Source organism: Pteropus alecto, unplaced genomic scaffold (genome assembly GCF_000325575.1).
Source record: "Pteropus alecto unplaced genomic scaffold, ASM32557v1 scaffold53, whole genome shotgun sequence".
Taxonomy (NCBI): domain Eukaryota; kingdom Metazoa; phylum Chordata; class Mammalia; order Chiroptera; family Pteropodidae; genus Pteropus; species Pteropus alecto.
Genome location: NW_006434366.1, coordinates 1,762,003 through 1,777,031, shown reverse-complemented (window position 1 = coordinate 1,777,031; position 15,029 = coordinate 1,762,003). Strand labels below are relative to the sequence as shown.

The window sequence follows — 15,029 nt, the reverse complement described above, 5'->3', positions numbered from 1 at the left end:
AATCTTCTGACCGGTCTCCCTATACTACTAGTTTCAACAAAGCCACCCAGAATATTAAAATTAAATAAGAACATGTCTCTTCTCTCTCCAAAGGCCTTCAGTTGTTTCCTGGCTCATTTGATAAAAGCTAACACCCCTGACATGGCCTACAAGGCCCTACAATGTCCATCCCCCTGCTGCCACTCTGGGCTCATCTCTTTTTATCGCCCTCATCCTATAGTCAAACTGTCTGCTTTACTATTCCTGAATAAGACAGGCACACTCTGCATGTAAAGGAAGAAAACAGAGTAGAGATAAAACTCATGAATTAATTAGATTTAAGGGGCTGAAATCTTTGAATAATGACAAAATGAGGCCAAAGAAGAAAAATAGAAACAATAATAGGCATAGAAACTAAGGGGAAAGGGGTAGAGACACACAAAAAAAAGATGTATCACCAAAACCATGTTTAGAACTGTGGGGGGAAAGGAGAATTAATTTACAAATATAATAGGGAACAGAATAAAAATACCATGCATAAAAAAATAGGAAATATATTAACCGTTTAGAGTGTTTATTTCTGGATGAGAGCATTATGAGTGCTTTTCGTTCTTCAAACAACCATTGTTTTCAGAGGTTTATACAACTAGGACCGGCCTCTTTCAGTACTTCATACAGCTATGGTTTGGTTCTTGCTCCAAGGGCCTGGCCCTTACTTAAACAGCGTGGTCATTTAGGGGTCTCAACAGAAAATTCAAAATATTTTACCACGGTCCCTTTACCTTGCCAGTCCTTGAACTCTAATATTTTTCTCACCTGTATTAGCTGGCTGGTGAAGTCTACTCAGTTTTAAAGCTGCTAGCTGTACTCTTCTACTAAGATTCCTAGTGTCTTGCATAGTCCGAGAGAAGCTAAAACTCAGTCACACTGGGGGAATCTGTATGCAGAGTAAGGTCCTAATTCTCTGGGGTTCCCTCTTCTCTGGGATTTTACCTCTTCTTTTTTCCAGCCTCTCTGAGAGTTCGGAACTGTGACCTCTGTTTCCTCAGCCCTAAAAGACTACACCACTTTCTGTCTGGGATCTATTCCACACATCACAGCAACCTGGAAAATTCTCTGCAGGAAAGAAGCCAAAGTAAATATGAATTCTTCCTGAGTATCCCTTCCTTCAAAAATCATAGCTCCTCAAGATCCTCCCTACAATGACTGCTCTTCAGCACCTACAGACGTTTTAATATTTTCTTCAGATTTCAGAAATGTTATTCTGGACCATCGATCTGCAAGACGTCTGTATACTGAACTAATTCCAGGCACCTTTCTAAGATTTACATCCAAAGACTGTTACTCTGCTCCCATGGGGAAAGAGCGCTTCCACCGACATGGCTGCTCTGGGTGATCCTTTACAGCCACGTCTCCTTTGTCTTCTGAAACAAACTGAATCCAGACAGGGATTCTTCCATTGCGAAGGGTTCCCCAACTTCCTTTACAACTATTATAAACAGGGACATGGCTCTTGATTTAAGGTGGGTCCCTTGTTATGAGGAAGTGCACTGTTTTCTGAGGCACTCTATTTGTGGATCTCTAGACATTATACCTCCTTTTCTCACCTAATCTCCGTGCAGCTTCTGCCCAATTTCATCTCATGAGCCCCCTACCTGACCAAAGGGTTATAAATCAGGGGAATTATTTTTTCATTCCGAGGTGAGCCATTCACATTCAGAATATGTATTTTATTAGCATTTTCTGAAATATATGCTTTCTTAACCCTGGTCTAGATATTTTTTACTTTTCCCACACAACTTCTATCTTCTCATGATGGCTTTAGCAGTCCTTACTTAAAAATTCGAGGTGGCAGATTATTTGTTGCAAAGGTTTACTAATATAGGATTTTCAAGTTTTCTTTCTCTATATCCCTGTGTCTTTGACGTTCTATAAAAGGCGAAGGGAAAGAAAAAGAAGTGTGCTGGTCACACATTCATATAAGAAACTTCCCAGTTATAGTCTTACTTCAATGATAACTTTGTCTCTGAAGCCATACCAGTCATTTACTAATAATTCTCCTCTTCCAAACACTGATTCTGAGCCTGGGATTTGCAAACCTTGTTTCACAAACTCCTTAGTCATCCGGGCGCATGGGAAAGATACTTATATTCCTATTCCTGTAAACGATTCCCCACCAGAGAAAACTGGTCCCATCCTCCAGATGCTTTTGGCATTCTCTTCTTCATCCATACCAGCAGCAGCCACAAGACATCCCCTCTTCAGATGTCTGAGCTCCAGTGTCTCCCAAGAACCACCCAAGTTCCTGGGTTCTGGTATCCCCGACTTATTATCTTTTGCATCCCAGCTTAGAGTAGCGACAGCTTTCTGCAGTTATTATTCTGGGTTATATGAGTATTTCCTCTTTTTCTCTTTCACTCTTCAAACTTGTGTGTAAATAATTCTGCATATTAAATTCTATCTCATAATGTGACTCATAAGTTTCTCTTTTTCTGACTAAACCCTAACTTACCAGAAGGTTGCTGTGATGCTATTTAGCCTCTGGCCAAAAACATTATTTCCAGTACTAAAAGCTATCATAGTTATACAGTACCTTAAATTTCATATTTTAAAATAATGAATATTGAAAAATAAAATCACAATTTTATAATAACATACATTTATTACTTTTAAAAATAGAACATGACAGTAAAGAATTTTAAAAAATCACTCATAATCCAAACGTGCAAAAACAACAAATGTTAACATTCTGCTATATTTACATCTTGTCTCTCATCTATTCAGAGATTGCTTTTGTTTCTCAAATTTGTAATCAAAGTATGTATCCATTTTATACACTGTCTTTTTATCCTTAAGTATGCCTTTAAAGTTTTTTTCAATTTCTACTAGCAAAAGGAAAGATTTTAAAAGACTCCTTCACTCTGACATATAGAAACAAAATGACAAATTTATCACTAACTCCTATCCTATCCTATTCTCAAAACAGTACAACATTTTTTAAAAAAACCGCATGCATAATTGCTTTTCTAAAATTCACAACTCACGTTACCCTTCTAGTATAAAAGAAAACTAAAACTAATTAAAGTTGTCAGTACTTCGAGAAAAAATTATGTCCTCAAGATTACATATATGATGAAACGAGTATATTTTTGGCAAGAAAACATGTTAACAGCATATCTTATAATTTGAACAAAAAATATAAAAGCCTCCCTCTGCAACCTACGAAAATTGTGAATAAATTTAGTAAAGCCAACTACTCACCCCCTATTACTGACAATTGCCTTTTTCAAGTGAATGTAATTTGCAGGAAAGATCCCCTGCAAAAGAGAAAAGATTTCCCATTAGAAAAGTAACTTTTGATTCACATTGCATATTTTAAAACAGCAGTCAGATTTTAGCATGGAAATAGTCTATCAACAACATAGTAGATCTTGTGATGTAGCAACCATTTTGCTAATTAAGAATCCAAAGTTGCACAAATTATATTAAATAGGAATTTCATTGTCATTTACAATTAGAGTCCATATTTAAGGGGAAAACTGTGATCTTAAAAAACTATAAAATATTTTTTAAGCTATAGATTGAAAATGTTCCATCAAATCACTCTCAGGATATAGACATGTACAAAGCTTGGCATGTATCTACAAAACCAACATCATCGTCGAACCAACACCTAATAGATTACTCAGCTCTGAGCTGGAGAAACAGTTTTCAGATTCTGACTAACATTTATATTCACAAGAATTATTCAATTTGGGAGCCTCTATAAATATTTCTTCTTTTCCTCTTTCCAAATGGTTTCCAAACTTTTCTACCAATGTAATCTCCTTACTCATTATTAACTATTCAGATTTTCTATTTCTTCTTAATTCATTCTTGGTAGTGTGCACGTTTCTAAGAATTTATCCATTTCTTCTACAGTATGTAATTTGTTGACATGTAATTGTTCAAAGTAGTCTCTTATAATCCTTTGTATTTCTGTGGTATCAGTTTTAACGTCTCCGCTTTCATTTCTCATTTCTTGAGTCTTTTCTGTTTTTTCTTAGTCTAGCTAAAGGTTTATCAATTTTGTCAGTCTTTTAAAAGAACAAGCCCTGAGTTTTGCTGATCTTTCCTATTGTTTTACGGTCTCTATTTCATTTAGTCCTACTCTGATGTTTGTTGTTTCCTTCCTTCTGATAAAGGTGGGCATAGTTTATTCTTTTTCTAGTTCTTTGAGGTATGAGTTAGGTTGTTTATTTGACATCTTTCTTTTTTCTTATTGTAGGCATTCATCGCTATAAACTTCTCTCTTCAAATTGCTTTTGCAGCATCCCATAGGTTTTGCTGTGCTTTTCTTCCCTTTTCATTTGTGTCAAGATGTTTTTATTTCCCTTTTGATTTCTTCTTTGACCCATTGGTTGTTCAGGAGCATGTTGTTCAATTTTCACATATTTGTGAATTTCCCAATTTTCCTCCTGTTATTGATTTCTAGTTTCATACCCTTGTGGTTGGAAAAGACACATAATATGATGTCAGTCTTCTTAAATTTGCCTTATTATGTGACCTATCATATAATCTATTCTGAAGAATAATCTATTTACAATTGAGAAGAATGTGTATTCTGCTGCTGATGGATGAAATGCTCTATATATCTGTTAGTATATTTGGTCTGAAGTATAGTTCAAGTCTAACATTTCCTAGTTGATTTTCTATCTGGATGATCTATCCATTGATAAAAGCGAGGCACTGAAGTCCCCTACGATTACTGTATTGTTATCTGCTGCTCCCTTCAGGTCTGTTAGTATTTGCTTAATGTAACTCAGGCTCCATTTTGGGTGCGTATATATTTATGATTGTTTTGTCTTCTTGATGAATTGACCCTTTATCATTATATAATGATCTTCTATGTCTCCAGTTAGTTTCTGGCTTAAAGTCTATTTCATCTGATGTAAGTATAGCTACCTGTGCTCTCTTTCGGTTTCCACTTGCATGAACTACTTTCTAATACTTATAAAAACTTATAAAAACTCTCCTAAGTCACCTTTTTTATTTTTCTTTAACCACTAATAACTATGAAGTCTACTGAAATTCTTATTGTGCCATAATAGATTGAAAATGTTCCATCAAATCACTCTCAGGATATAGACATGTACAAAGCTTGGCATGTATCTACAAAACCAACATCATCGTCGAACCAACACCTAATAGATTACTCAGCTCTGAGCTGGAGAAACAGTTTTCAGATTCTGACTAACATTTATATTCACAAGAATTATTCAATTTGGGAGCCTCTATAAATATTTCTTCTTTTCCTCTTTCCAAATGGTTTGCAAACTTTTCTACCAATGTAATCTCCTTACTCATTATTAACTATTCAGATTTTCTATTTCTTCTTAATTCATTCTTGGTAGTGTGCACGTTTCTAAGAATTTATCCATTTCTTCTACAGTATGCAATTTGTTGACATGTAATTGTTCAAAGTAGTCTCTTATAATCCTTTGTATTTCTGTGGTATCAGTTTTAACGTCTCCGCTTTCATTTCTCATTTCTTGAGTCTTTTCTGTTTTTTCTTAGTCTAGCTAAAGGTTTATCAATTTTGTCAGTCTTTTAAAAGAACAAGCCCTGAGTTTTGCTGATCTTTCCTATTGTTTTACGGTCTCTATTTCATTTAGTCCTACTCTGATGTTTGTTGTTTCCTTCCTTCTGATAAAGGTGGGCATAGTTTATTCTTTTTCTAGTTCTTTGAGGTATGAGTTAGGTTGTTTATTTGACATCTTTCTTTTTTCTTATTGTAGGCATTCATCGCTATAAACTTCTCTCTTCAAATTGCTTTTGCAGCATCCCATAGGTTTTGCTGTGCTTTTCTTCCCTTTTCATTTGTGTCAAGATGTTTTTATTTCCCTTTTGATTTCTTCTTTGACCCATTGGTTGTTCAGGAGCATGTTGTTCAATTTCCACATATTTGTGAATTTCCCAATTTTCCTCCTGTTATTGATTTCTAGTTTCATACCCTTGTGGTTGGAAAAGACACATAATATGATGTCAGTCTTCTTAAATTTGCCTTATTATGTGACCTATCATATAATCTATTCTGAAGAATAATCTATTTACAATTGAGAAGAATGTGTATTCTGCTGCTGATGGATGAAATGCTCTATATATCTGTTAGTATATTTGGTCTGAAGTATAGTTCAAGTCTAACATTTCCTAGTTGATTTTCTATCTGGATGATCTATCCATTGATAAAAGCGAGGCACTGAAGTCCCCTACGATTACTGTATTGTTATCTGCTGCTCCCTTCAGGTCTGTTAGTATTTGCTTAATGTAACTCAGGCTCCATTTTGGGTGCGTATATATTTATGATTGTTTTGTCTTCTTGATGAATTGACCCTTTATCATTATATAATGATCTTCTATGTCTCCAGTTAGTTTCTGGCTTAAAGTCTATTTCATCTGATGTAAGTATAGCTACCTGTGCTCTCTTTCGGTTTCCACTTGCATGAACTACTTTCTAATACTTATAAAAACTTATAAAAACTCTCCTAAGTCACCTTTTTTATTTTTCTTTAACCACTAATAACTATGAAGTCTACTGAAATTCTTATTGTGCCATATTATTAAGACAAATAAAAGATGTATAGGAATGCATTTTTAATTGTGTTGAATCACTAGATAATTACCTTTTACAAACACTAAAGAATATTAATCATGTTTCTGAAAAATATCACTGCCATGAGAAATGAAATTTAGTTATTAATACTGTCTTTCCATCTCTTCATTTTTTAAGTTTAATAATACAAATAAAAACTTTTAAGAGGTAGATAGATGTGTGTTGTTAATAAACGCTACAATAATCTAAGATCTAGAATGGAGTTGGTATTACTAAAATACATACTCTCAAAAGTATCACATTAGCCCAAAGTAATTAAAAGAGTCTGATCAGACAAAATGAGCTCTAACACTTTAGCATAATTTGGTTTCCACATTTCGATTAACTTATTAATCATTGCTAAGGTTAATCACAAAACGACCTCTCCCACAGACTCTAAATATATTCATTGTAAAAAAAAGAAAAAGAAAAAGAAAAAAACGAATTTAGAAAATAGGTATAATATTTTCTAAACTCTAAAAGAGAACTCTGATTATCCTGCTGTAGAAAGTACATGGAGAGGTAGAGACCTTGAAACTACATGGAGAAGCCTAGCTATTTCAGTGGTCTGGCTGAGGACGGACTTCCAGCTGTCTCTGCCAAGATGGCAGCCATGTAGGTAAACCCTCTTGGATATTCCAGGAAGCTGAGCCTCCAGATGACTGTAGCCACTGGTGACATCACATGAACCTGAATAACTGCCCAGTTAACAACAGTCAAGACACAAAATCATGAGAGATAAAGTGGTGATTAGTTCAATCCACTATATGTTAGATCACTTTGTTGTACAGTAGCTGGTGATTAGCGGACATTTGGTCCTGTCCAAAATGTCCACCCAAAAAGTCCTTTTTACATATTAATCCTGTAAACCAAAAGTATAAACAAACATTATGGGCTATTTGAACCCAAAGGTGTTTGCTAAATGTGAATGTTTCTGACAAAACCAAACTATCAAGGACCTTTTGGTGAAAATCAAATGTCTCAGTGGACATTTTGGACAGGAGCAAATGTCCTGCAAGGTAATTGATATTTTAAGTGTATCATCTTTCATATCTCACTCGACAAGGTCTACAAGCCACACACTATGCATAATTTGGTATTTGAATCACAAACATACTATAATTTCAATGACCATCATCTCCACACTGATCCTCAAACACTACTATTAGAAGCAAGGTGGTGGGGTGGCCAAGATCAAAAATATTACCAAAAATAAATTAATAGCACATAATACCACAAATTACAGCTTTCCAATCATTTATAAGATTTCTCATTTACTCAAGTTCTAAATTTTCGACAATTTTAAGTCAAGATAAAAAACATAAAATACAAATAGAAATGACATCCTTATCAGCATTCCCAATATGGAAATAACACCTGAAAGTGTGTTTTAAAGTTAGAAATTCAAGGGAGAAAGTTACCTATGTGCCGTAGTTCTCAACCAGAGGCAAGAAGTTCTCACCCCACCCCAGGGCCTTTAGCAATGCTTAGAGACATTTTTCATTGTCACTCTTGGGGGCTGGGGGAATGTTACTGATATCTAGTGAGTAGAGGTGATATATGCTGCTAAACATTTTACAATGCACAAGACAGCCACTCAAAACAAAGAATTATCTGTCCCCAAATGTCAAAGAAGCCCTGGCTCTGAAAAATTAAAATTTAAAGATACTGTCTTCTTATAATCCTTACCTTAAAAACTAACAAAATGAATGATTCTACTGGCAAAACTGATGATCAGAACTCTGAATAATTTTTTTTAATAAAAATAATTCATGATAATTTTGATATTTTTCTACACAAGAAAAAGCATAATATGTTAAATATTAAGCTACAGAAAAAATATAAGAAAAGCTGATAATGTTAATCATATGAAAATGTGAGCAGAAAGAAGTTTTTGCAAATGCAATTTTGGAGAATAATGTTCCTAAGTGTAGTATAACTGCTAATTAAAATATATTTTATTTGACCAAATTAATATTATTTGGTAGCAGACTAACTCATAAAATCTAGTTTATAAAATTAGTATTCTACACTTATGCCTGGTTCAAATTCATATTTTAACAAGAACATTGCAATAAAGACATAACTAACTGAATATTATTTGAAAGATTTTTTCATTTTTTATTTTACAGATTCATCAATAACTAATCACATGGCTCCACAGGACTAAGCCTAAGAATAAGTTAATTTACTTTTGTTGAATATTTAAAGAAAAAAATATTCAAAGTCCTAAATAGGCTTTTTCAAAATAAGCTTTGCAGCTATGACTATATATTCATTTGCATTTTGTTCTTTAAAAAAAAAATTCTAATATTGCTGAGACAGAGAAGAAACTGATACAATTCTGTAAATGAAAAAATGAGTGTGGCTATTGTAAAAGATTAAAAGATGGGCAAGTAAGAATTGTTTTTATATCAAACAAACATACTAAGCAGTTTACTACACCAGAAAAGGTAATAAAAATTTTCATTACCTTTACATTTGGCTTCTTTGTTGAAACTCCTCTGTACCAACCTAAAACAAAGTATATGAAGAATATTAAAATCATATTGTTTTAAAAAATCACATTGTTCTCATTTTCTGTAAGACACATGACTACTGTTAGGAAAAAAATTAATTAATGTAAAATTTTCTAATAACAGCACATAACTGTGCCTTCATTAGTAGTAATTTACTCCAGAAGGAGCAGTCTTACAAATACAACATTCCCAATTTTCATCAAAAAGCACAAAGCCCTTTCAAATGAATAAGACACAAAAAGTTAGAAAAGCTCTCGGAGGACATGTAATCCAACTCCATGAAAATTTCCAGATGAAACTCTTAGGGGCAGGAGAATACCAAAATCACATTGGTTTTTTGGTGGCAGAAAGGCATCACAGCCCAGACTTCCTGTTTCCTGGTCTCATTAAATCTCCCAGGCACTAAACAACACTACTCTTATTCTTGGCTTCCCAGCAGCTAAAGTTGACATCTGCGCTTCCATTGTTTCCTCTTAGTACTCATACAAAGCAATAATAATGACAGTTTGAATTACAAGTAAAAACAATTTTAAGAGAAAGGAAATTTCATTGCCAACTTTACTCAGTTCCAATCCATTATTTTCAGAGTTTTGCTATAGTTTGATAAATTTTTTCTCCCTTGAAATCATAACAATTAGAGAGGAAATATCCTTGCTTCTGTTCAGTACAACAGCTGAGATCATAAATTTGAATAACTCAATTTACACACTGACAATCTCAATATCTTCATTCATTTAAAAAAAAAAAAGGTAAAAATCTTACCATCACGACACTTTACAGTATCTTAAAAAACAGAATAGAGAATGAGGGCAGCAGGTATGGCAAAGTAAAGATCTCCAAAAAGCCTCTCCACCATAAAAGCAATGAAAACACAGGCAAAAACTGTCAAAGTCAACTTTTTTAGAACTCTGGAAGTAAACCAAAGACTTGAAATAATCCAAAGAGTATTTATTCAAGAAATCTTAATCGTGGTAAGAACGTTGACCTTCTTAACTTGACTCATCCCATCTCCCTCTCTGCAGTCCTGTGTTAAACTTGAAAAACCAAAAGGCCCATCCCTGAAAAGGACAGAACAAGGAAAAATCAAAAAGACCTAAATAATGAAGAGGTTTACCATGTTCACAAATTGTAAAACTCAGTATTGTTATTATAACAATTATTCCCAAATTAATCTACAGACTCAACACAATTTTAATCAAGGATTTCTTTCAAAAATTTATTTGGAAGGGCAGATGACTACTATTAATAGTCAAAACAATTTTGAAAAAGAAGTAAGTATCTGAATGACTCACACTACCTAATTGATTGCAAGACTTAATATAAACCTACCATAATCTACAGTGTGTGATACTGGCCAAAGGATAGGCATGCAGATCAATAAAATAGATAGGAAAATCCAGAAATAAACCCATACATACACAACTGATTTCTGACAAAGATGTAAAGGCACTTCAATGGAGAAATGATAGTCTTTTTAACAAACGGTGCTAAAACAATTGGACATACATATCAAAAAAAAAAAAACCCTCATATCTCGCACTATAAACAAAATTATCTCAAAATGTATCATAAACTTAAATATAAATCTAAAACGTTTAAAACTTGTACAAGAACAACAACAAAAATTTATCCGGCCCTGAGTTAGACAAAGACTTCTTAAGCACACTCCATAAAAGAATAAATTAATAATGTAATCCTCGTAAAAGTTTTAAACTTTTACTCTTCAAAAGACAGTTAAGAACCCAAAACTATAAAACTCTTAGAAAAAGGCATAGTGAGAATGTTCATGATACTGGATTTGAAAATGATTTCTTGGATATGACACTAATGTCAAAGACAACAAAAATAAAAATAGATAAATTGGACTCTATCAAATTAAAAACTTCTGTACATCAAAAAATACAATTAACAGAGTGAAAAGACAACATATTTCCAATAAAAATCTCAGCAAGTAGTTTTTCTAGATAACAACAAAATGATTCTAAAGTTCATATGGAGAGGTCAAAGATCTAGAATAGGCAATACAATACTGGAGAAGGACAAAGCTGAAGACGGTCACTACCTGACTTCAAGATTTACTGTAAAGCTACAGTAATCAAGACAGTGTGGTACTGAAGACAGAATAGACAAATGGATTAATAAAACACAACAGAGAGTACAGAAATAGACCTACATAAACACCGCCAACTGATCTTTGACAAAAGAGCAAAGATGATACAACAGATAAAAGACAGTACCTTTAATAATGGTGCTGGGACCAGTGGAGATCCCCATGGCGGGGAGGGGAAATTAAACACAGACCTTATACCCTTCACACAGATCAATTCAAAATGTATCACAAATCTAAAACACACAAAACTATAAAACTCAAAACCAAAAGATAACAAGAGAAAATCTAGATGACTGTGGGCATGACAATGACCTTTTAGATACAACACCAAACACACAATCAATGAAAGAAGAATCAATATGCTGGACCTCATTAAAATTAAAACTTCTGCTTTGCAAAAGACATTTTCAAGAGAATGAGAAGATAAACTAGGAGAAAATACTTATAAAAGACATACCTCATAGGGAATGTTATCTAAAATATACAAAGAACTCACCTAAACTTAATAAGAACAGAAACTCAATTAAAAAATAAGCAAAAGACCTGAACAGACACCTTGCCAAAGAAGATATACAGATGGCGAATAAGTATGAATAGATGCTCAACATAAGTGATTTGGGAACTGAAATTAAAACAATGAGATACCACTACACACCTATTAAAACAGCCAAAATCAAAAACACTGACCACATCAAATGCTGGCAAGGATGTGGAGCAACAGGAACTCTCATTCATTGCAGAAGGGAATCCAAAATGGTACAGCCATTTTGGAATACAGTTTGGTGATTTCTTATAAAACTATATGTAGTCTTACCATATGATCCATCAGTCTCACTCCTTGGTATTTAGTGAAATTAGTTTAAAATTTATGTCCACACAAAAACCTGCAAATGGAAGGTTTATATAAGCTTTATTCATAATTGCCACAACTTGGAAGCAACTAAGAAATCCTTCGGTAGATAAATGGATAAATAAACTATGGTACAACTACACAATGGAATATTATTCAGTGGTAAAGAGAAATGAGCTATCATGCCACAAAAAGATATGAGCTTTAAATGCATATTACTCAATGAAAGAAGCTAGTCTGAAATGGCCACATACTGTATGATTCCAACAACATGACATTCTGGAAAAGGCAAAATCATGGAGACAGTAAAAAGATCAGTGGTTGCCAAGGGTTGAGAGGAAGGAAGGGAGGGATGAAAAGGTAGAGAGGATTTTCAAGGCAGTGAAACTATTCTGTATGATACTATTTGGTAGACACATGTCATTATGCATTTATCCAAACCAATAGAATATACAACACAATAGTGAACCGTGATGTAAACTATAGACTTTGGGTGATAATGAGGTGTTACTGTAAGTTCACTGACTGTAACATGTACCCACTCTGGTGCAGATGTTGATAGTGGGGGAGGCTGGGCATGTGTGGGTCAGGGGGTACATGAGAACTTTTGGTACTTTCTGCTCAATTTTGTTATAACTCTAAAACCACTCTAAAAATAATACCTGTTTTTTAAACGCATTTACTAGATGACCTAGAAATCTCACTTCTAGGTATTTACCTAACAGAAAAAAAAGTTCACACTAAAATCTATACCCAATGTTTATTACAACTTTATTCATAATCTTCAAAAATAAAGCAATTCAAATATCCTTCAGCTGCTGCACTGATAAATAAAATGTGGTTTAAACCTACATGATGAAATACTACTCAGAAAGAACAAACTACAGATACATACAACATGAATGGATTTCGAATGTACTATGCTAAGTGAAAAAAGCCAGACACAAAAGGATATATATGATTCCATTTACATCAGGGGTTCCCCAACCCCTGGGTCACAGACCAGCATGGAGGTGAGAGCTGGGCAAGCAAGTAAAGCTTCATCTGTATTTGCAGCCGCTCCCCAGCACTACCATCACCAACTCAGCTCCGCCTCAGATCATCTGGCATTAGATTCTCATAGGAGCACTGGTCCCTGGTTCCAAAAAGATTGGGGACCACTGGCATAACCAATCTTCAGAACTTTTTCATCTTGCAAAAATTGGAAATTAACAGAGGATATGGTAATGGGTTTAAGTGCAGAAGAATGTTTTGTTTTGTTTTTTAAACAATACCTAAAAGGCAGAAGGTTTTTACTGGCTCACTGGCTCTCTTTGTAACCTGGTTTCCTTATAATTTCCAGAAAGTGAGCCAGGCTACAACTATGAACAGTCAAATCAGGTTCAGGGAATAAACTCATGCCATCCCTAAAGAGGATGCTATACCTGCACTCTTTTTCTGAATGATCCCTCTTGAGAAACTGCTCTCTAGAACAGGAGTCTCCAACCCCTGGGCCACAGACCCGGGAAGAAGAGTACAAGTCAATGACCTACTAGGAACTGGGCCGCAAAGCAGGAGGTGAGTGGTGGGCAAGCAAGTAAAGCTTCATCTGTATTTGCAGCCGCTCCCCAGCACTAGCATCACTGCCTCAGCTCCGCCTCAGACCATCAGGTTACAGATTCTGATAGGAGTGCAAACCCTTCTATGAACTACGTAAGCGAAAGATTTAGGGTTCCCGCTCCTTATGAGAATCTAATGCCTGATGATCTGAGGTGGAGCTGAGGCAGTGATGCTGCACTGGGGAGCGGCTGCAGATACAGATTAATGTTAGCAGAGAGGTCTGACTCCACAGAGACCATAATAAATCAACTGCTTGCAGACTCATATCAAAACCCTCTCAGCGAGTGGCAAGTGACAATAAAGCTGCATCTGGTGGCAGGCTTTAAGTCAGAATCCAACACTTATTTTAGTCCACATGTGGGCCCCCCCATTATTTTATTTACCACTTCTAGCCATGCCCCTTTCCCGCACTGCACGCTTGTCCGTCAGTTTTGGTAAGCCCACAAGCTGACCCTAGCCAAAATGAGTAAAAAGCAATTGTCACTGGAGAGCTTCTTTGAAAAGGGGGAAAGACCCAATGATGAGACAGCAGAGACTCTAAGACTGCCAACAAAAACAAAGCTGCATTTAAAAGAAAATACCAAGAGTCCTACTTAAATCACAGGTTCATTGCAACAGGTGATTCAACATTCTCCAAGCCCACTTTGCATAATACATGGCGACTGGCTATCCAATAAAGCCACGATACCTTCGAAACTGCTTTGCCACATGGAGACCAAGCACTCTGCTTTAAAAGACAAGCCTTTGGAGTTTTTCAGAAGAAAACAACCATGAACACAAAGAACAGAAGCAATTAATGAAGGCCACCACTTCATCAGATGTGTCTGCACTGAGAGCATCATTCTTAGTGGCTAACTGCAGTGCTAAAGCTAAGAAGCCCTTTACTCCTGGTGAAGAGCCGATCCTGCCTGCTGCTTAGCTAAGACATTTGTTCTGAACTTTGAGGAGAGGCCACAGTTCAAAAGGTGACATGTGTTCCTCTTTCGGCTCTCACCATAACTAGGTGAACTGATGAAACAGCAGAGGACACTGAGGCACAATGGTTAGAAGGCTTAATGAGTCACCGTGGCACGCAATCTGGGTTGACGAGTCTACCGATGTTGACAACAAGGCAGAGATGCTTGTTTTTATGCGATACATTTTTCAGGGTGTTCATGAGGATATGTTATGTGCACTTTTGTTGCCAATCAGCACCACAGCTGCAAAATTATTCAAGTCTTTGAAGGATTACATATCAGGAAAACGGAATTGGTCATTTTGTGTCAGTATATGCAGAGATGACGTGGCTGTCAAGACTGGACAGCTTTCTGGTTTTACCACTCAGGTCAAAAAGGTCGCTTC

The 15,029-nt window shown here is 35.3% G+C and overlaps 1 protein-coding gene across 1 annotated transcript in view; it reads right to left on the bottom strand.

Annotated features, from left to right (window-relative positions):
* The window catches only part of DOCK3 (dedicator of cytokinesis 3), a 259,284-nt gene that overhangs the window by 228,005 nt on the left and 16,250 nt on the right, over window positions 1-15,029 (bottom strand). The window contains exons 2-3 of the mRNA XM_025044832.1: window positions 9,084-9,124; window positions 3,241-3,296 (exon numbers count right to left, since the gene is read on the bottom strand). Of these exons, the coding sequence (XP_024900600.1) occupies window positions 3,241-3,296; window positions 9,084-9,124 (97 nt within the window). The remainder of the gene's footprint in view (window positions 1-3,240; window positions 3,297-9,083; window positions 9,125-15,029) is intronic.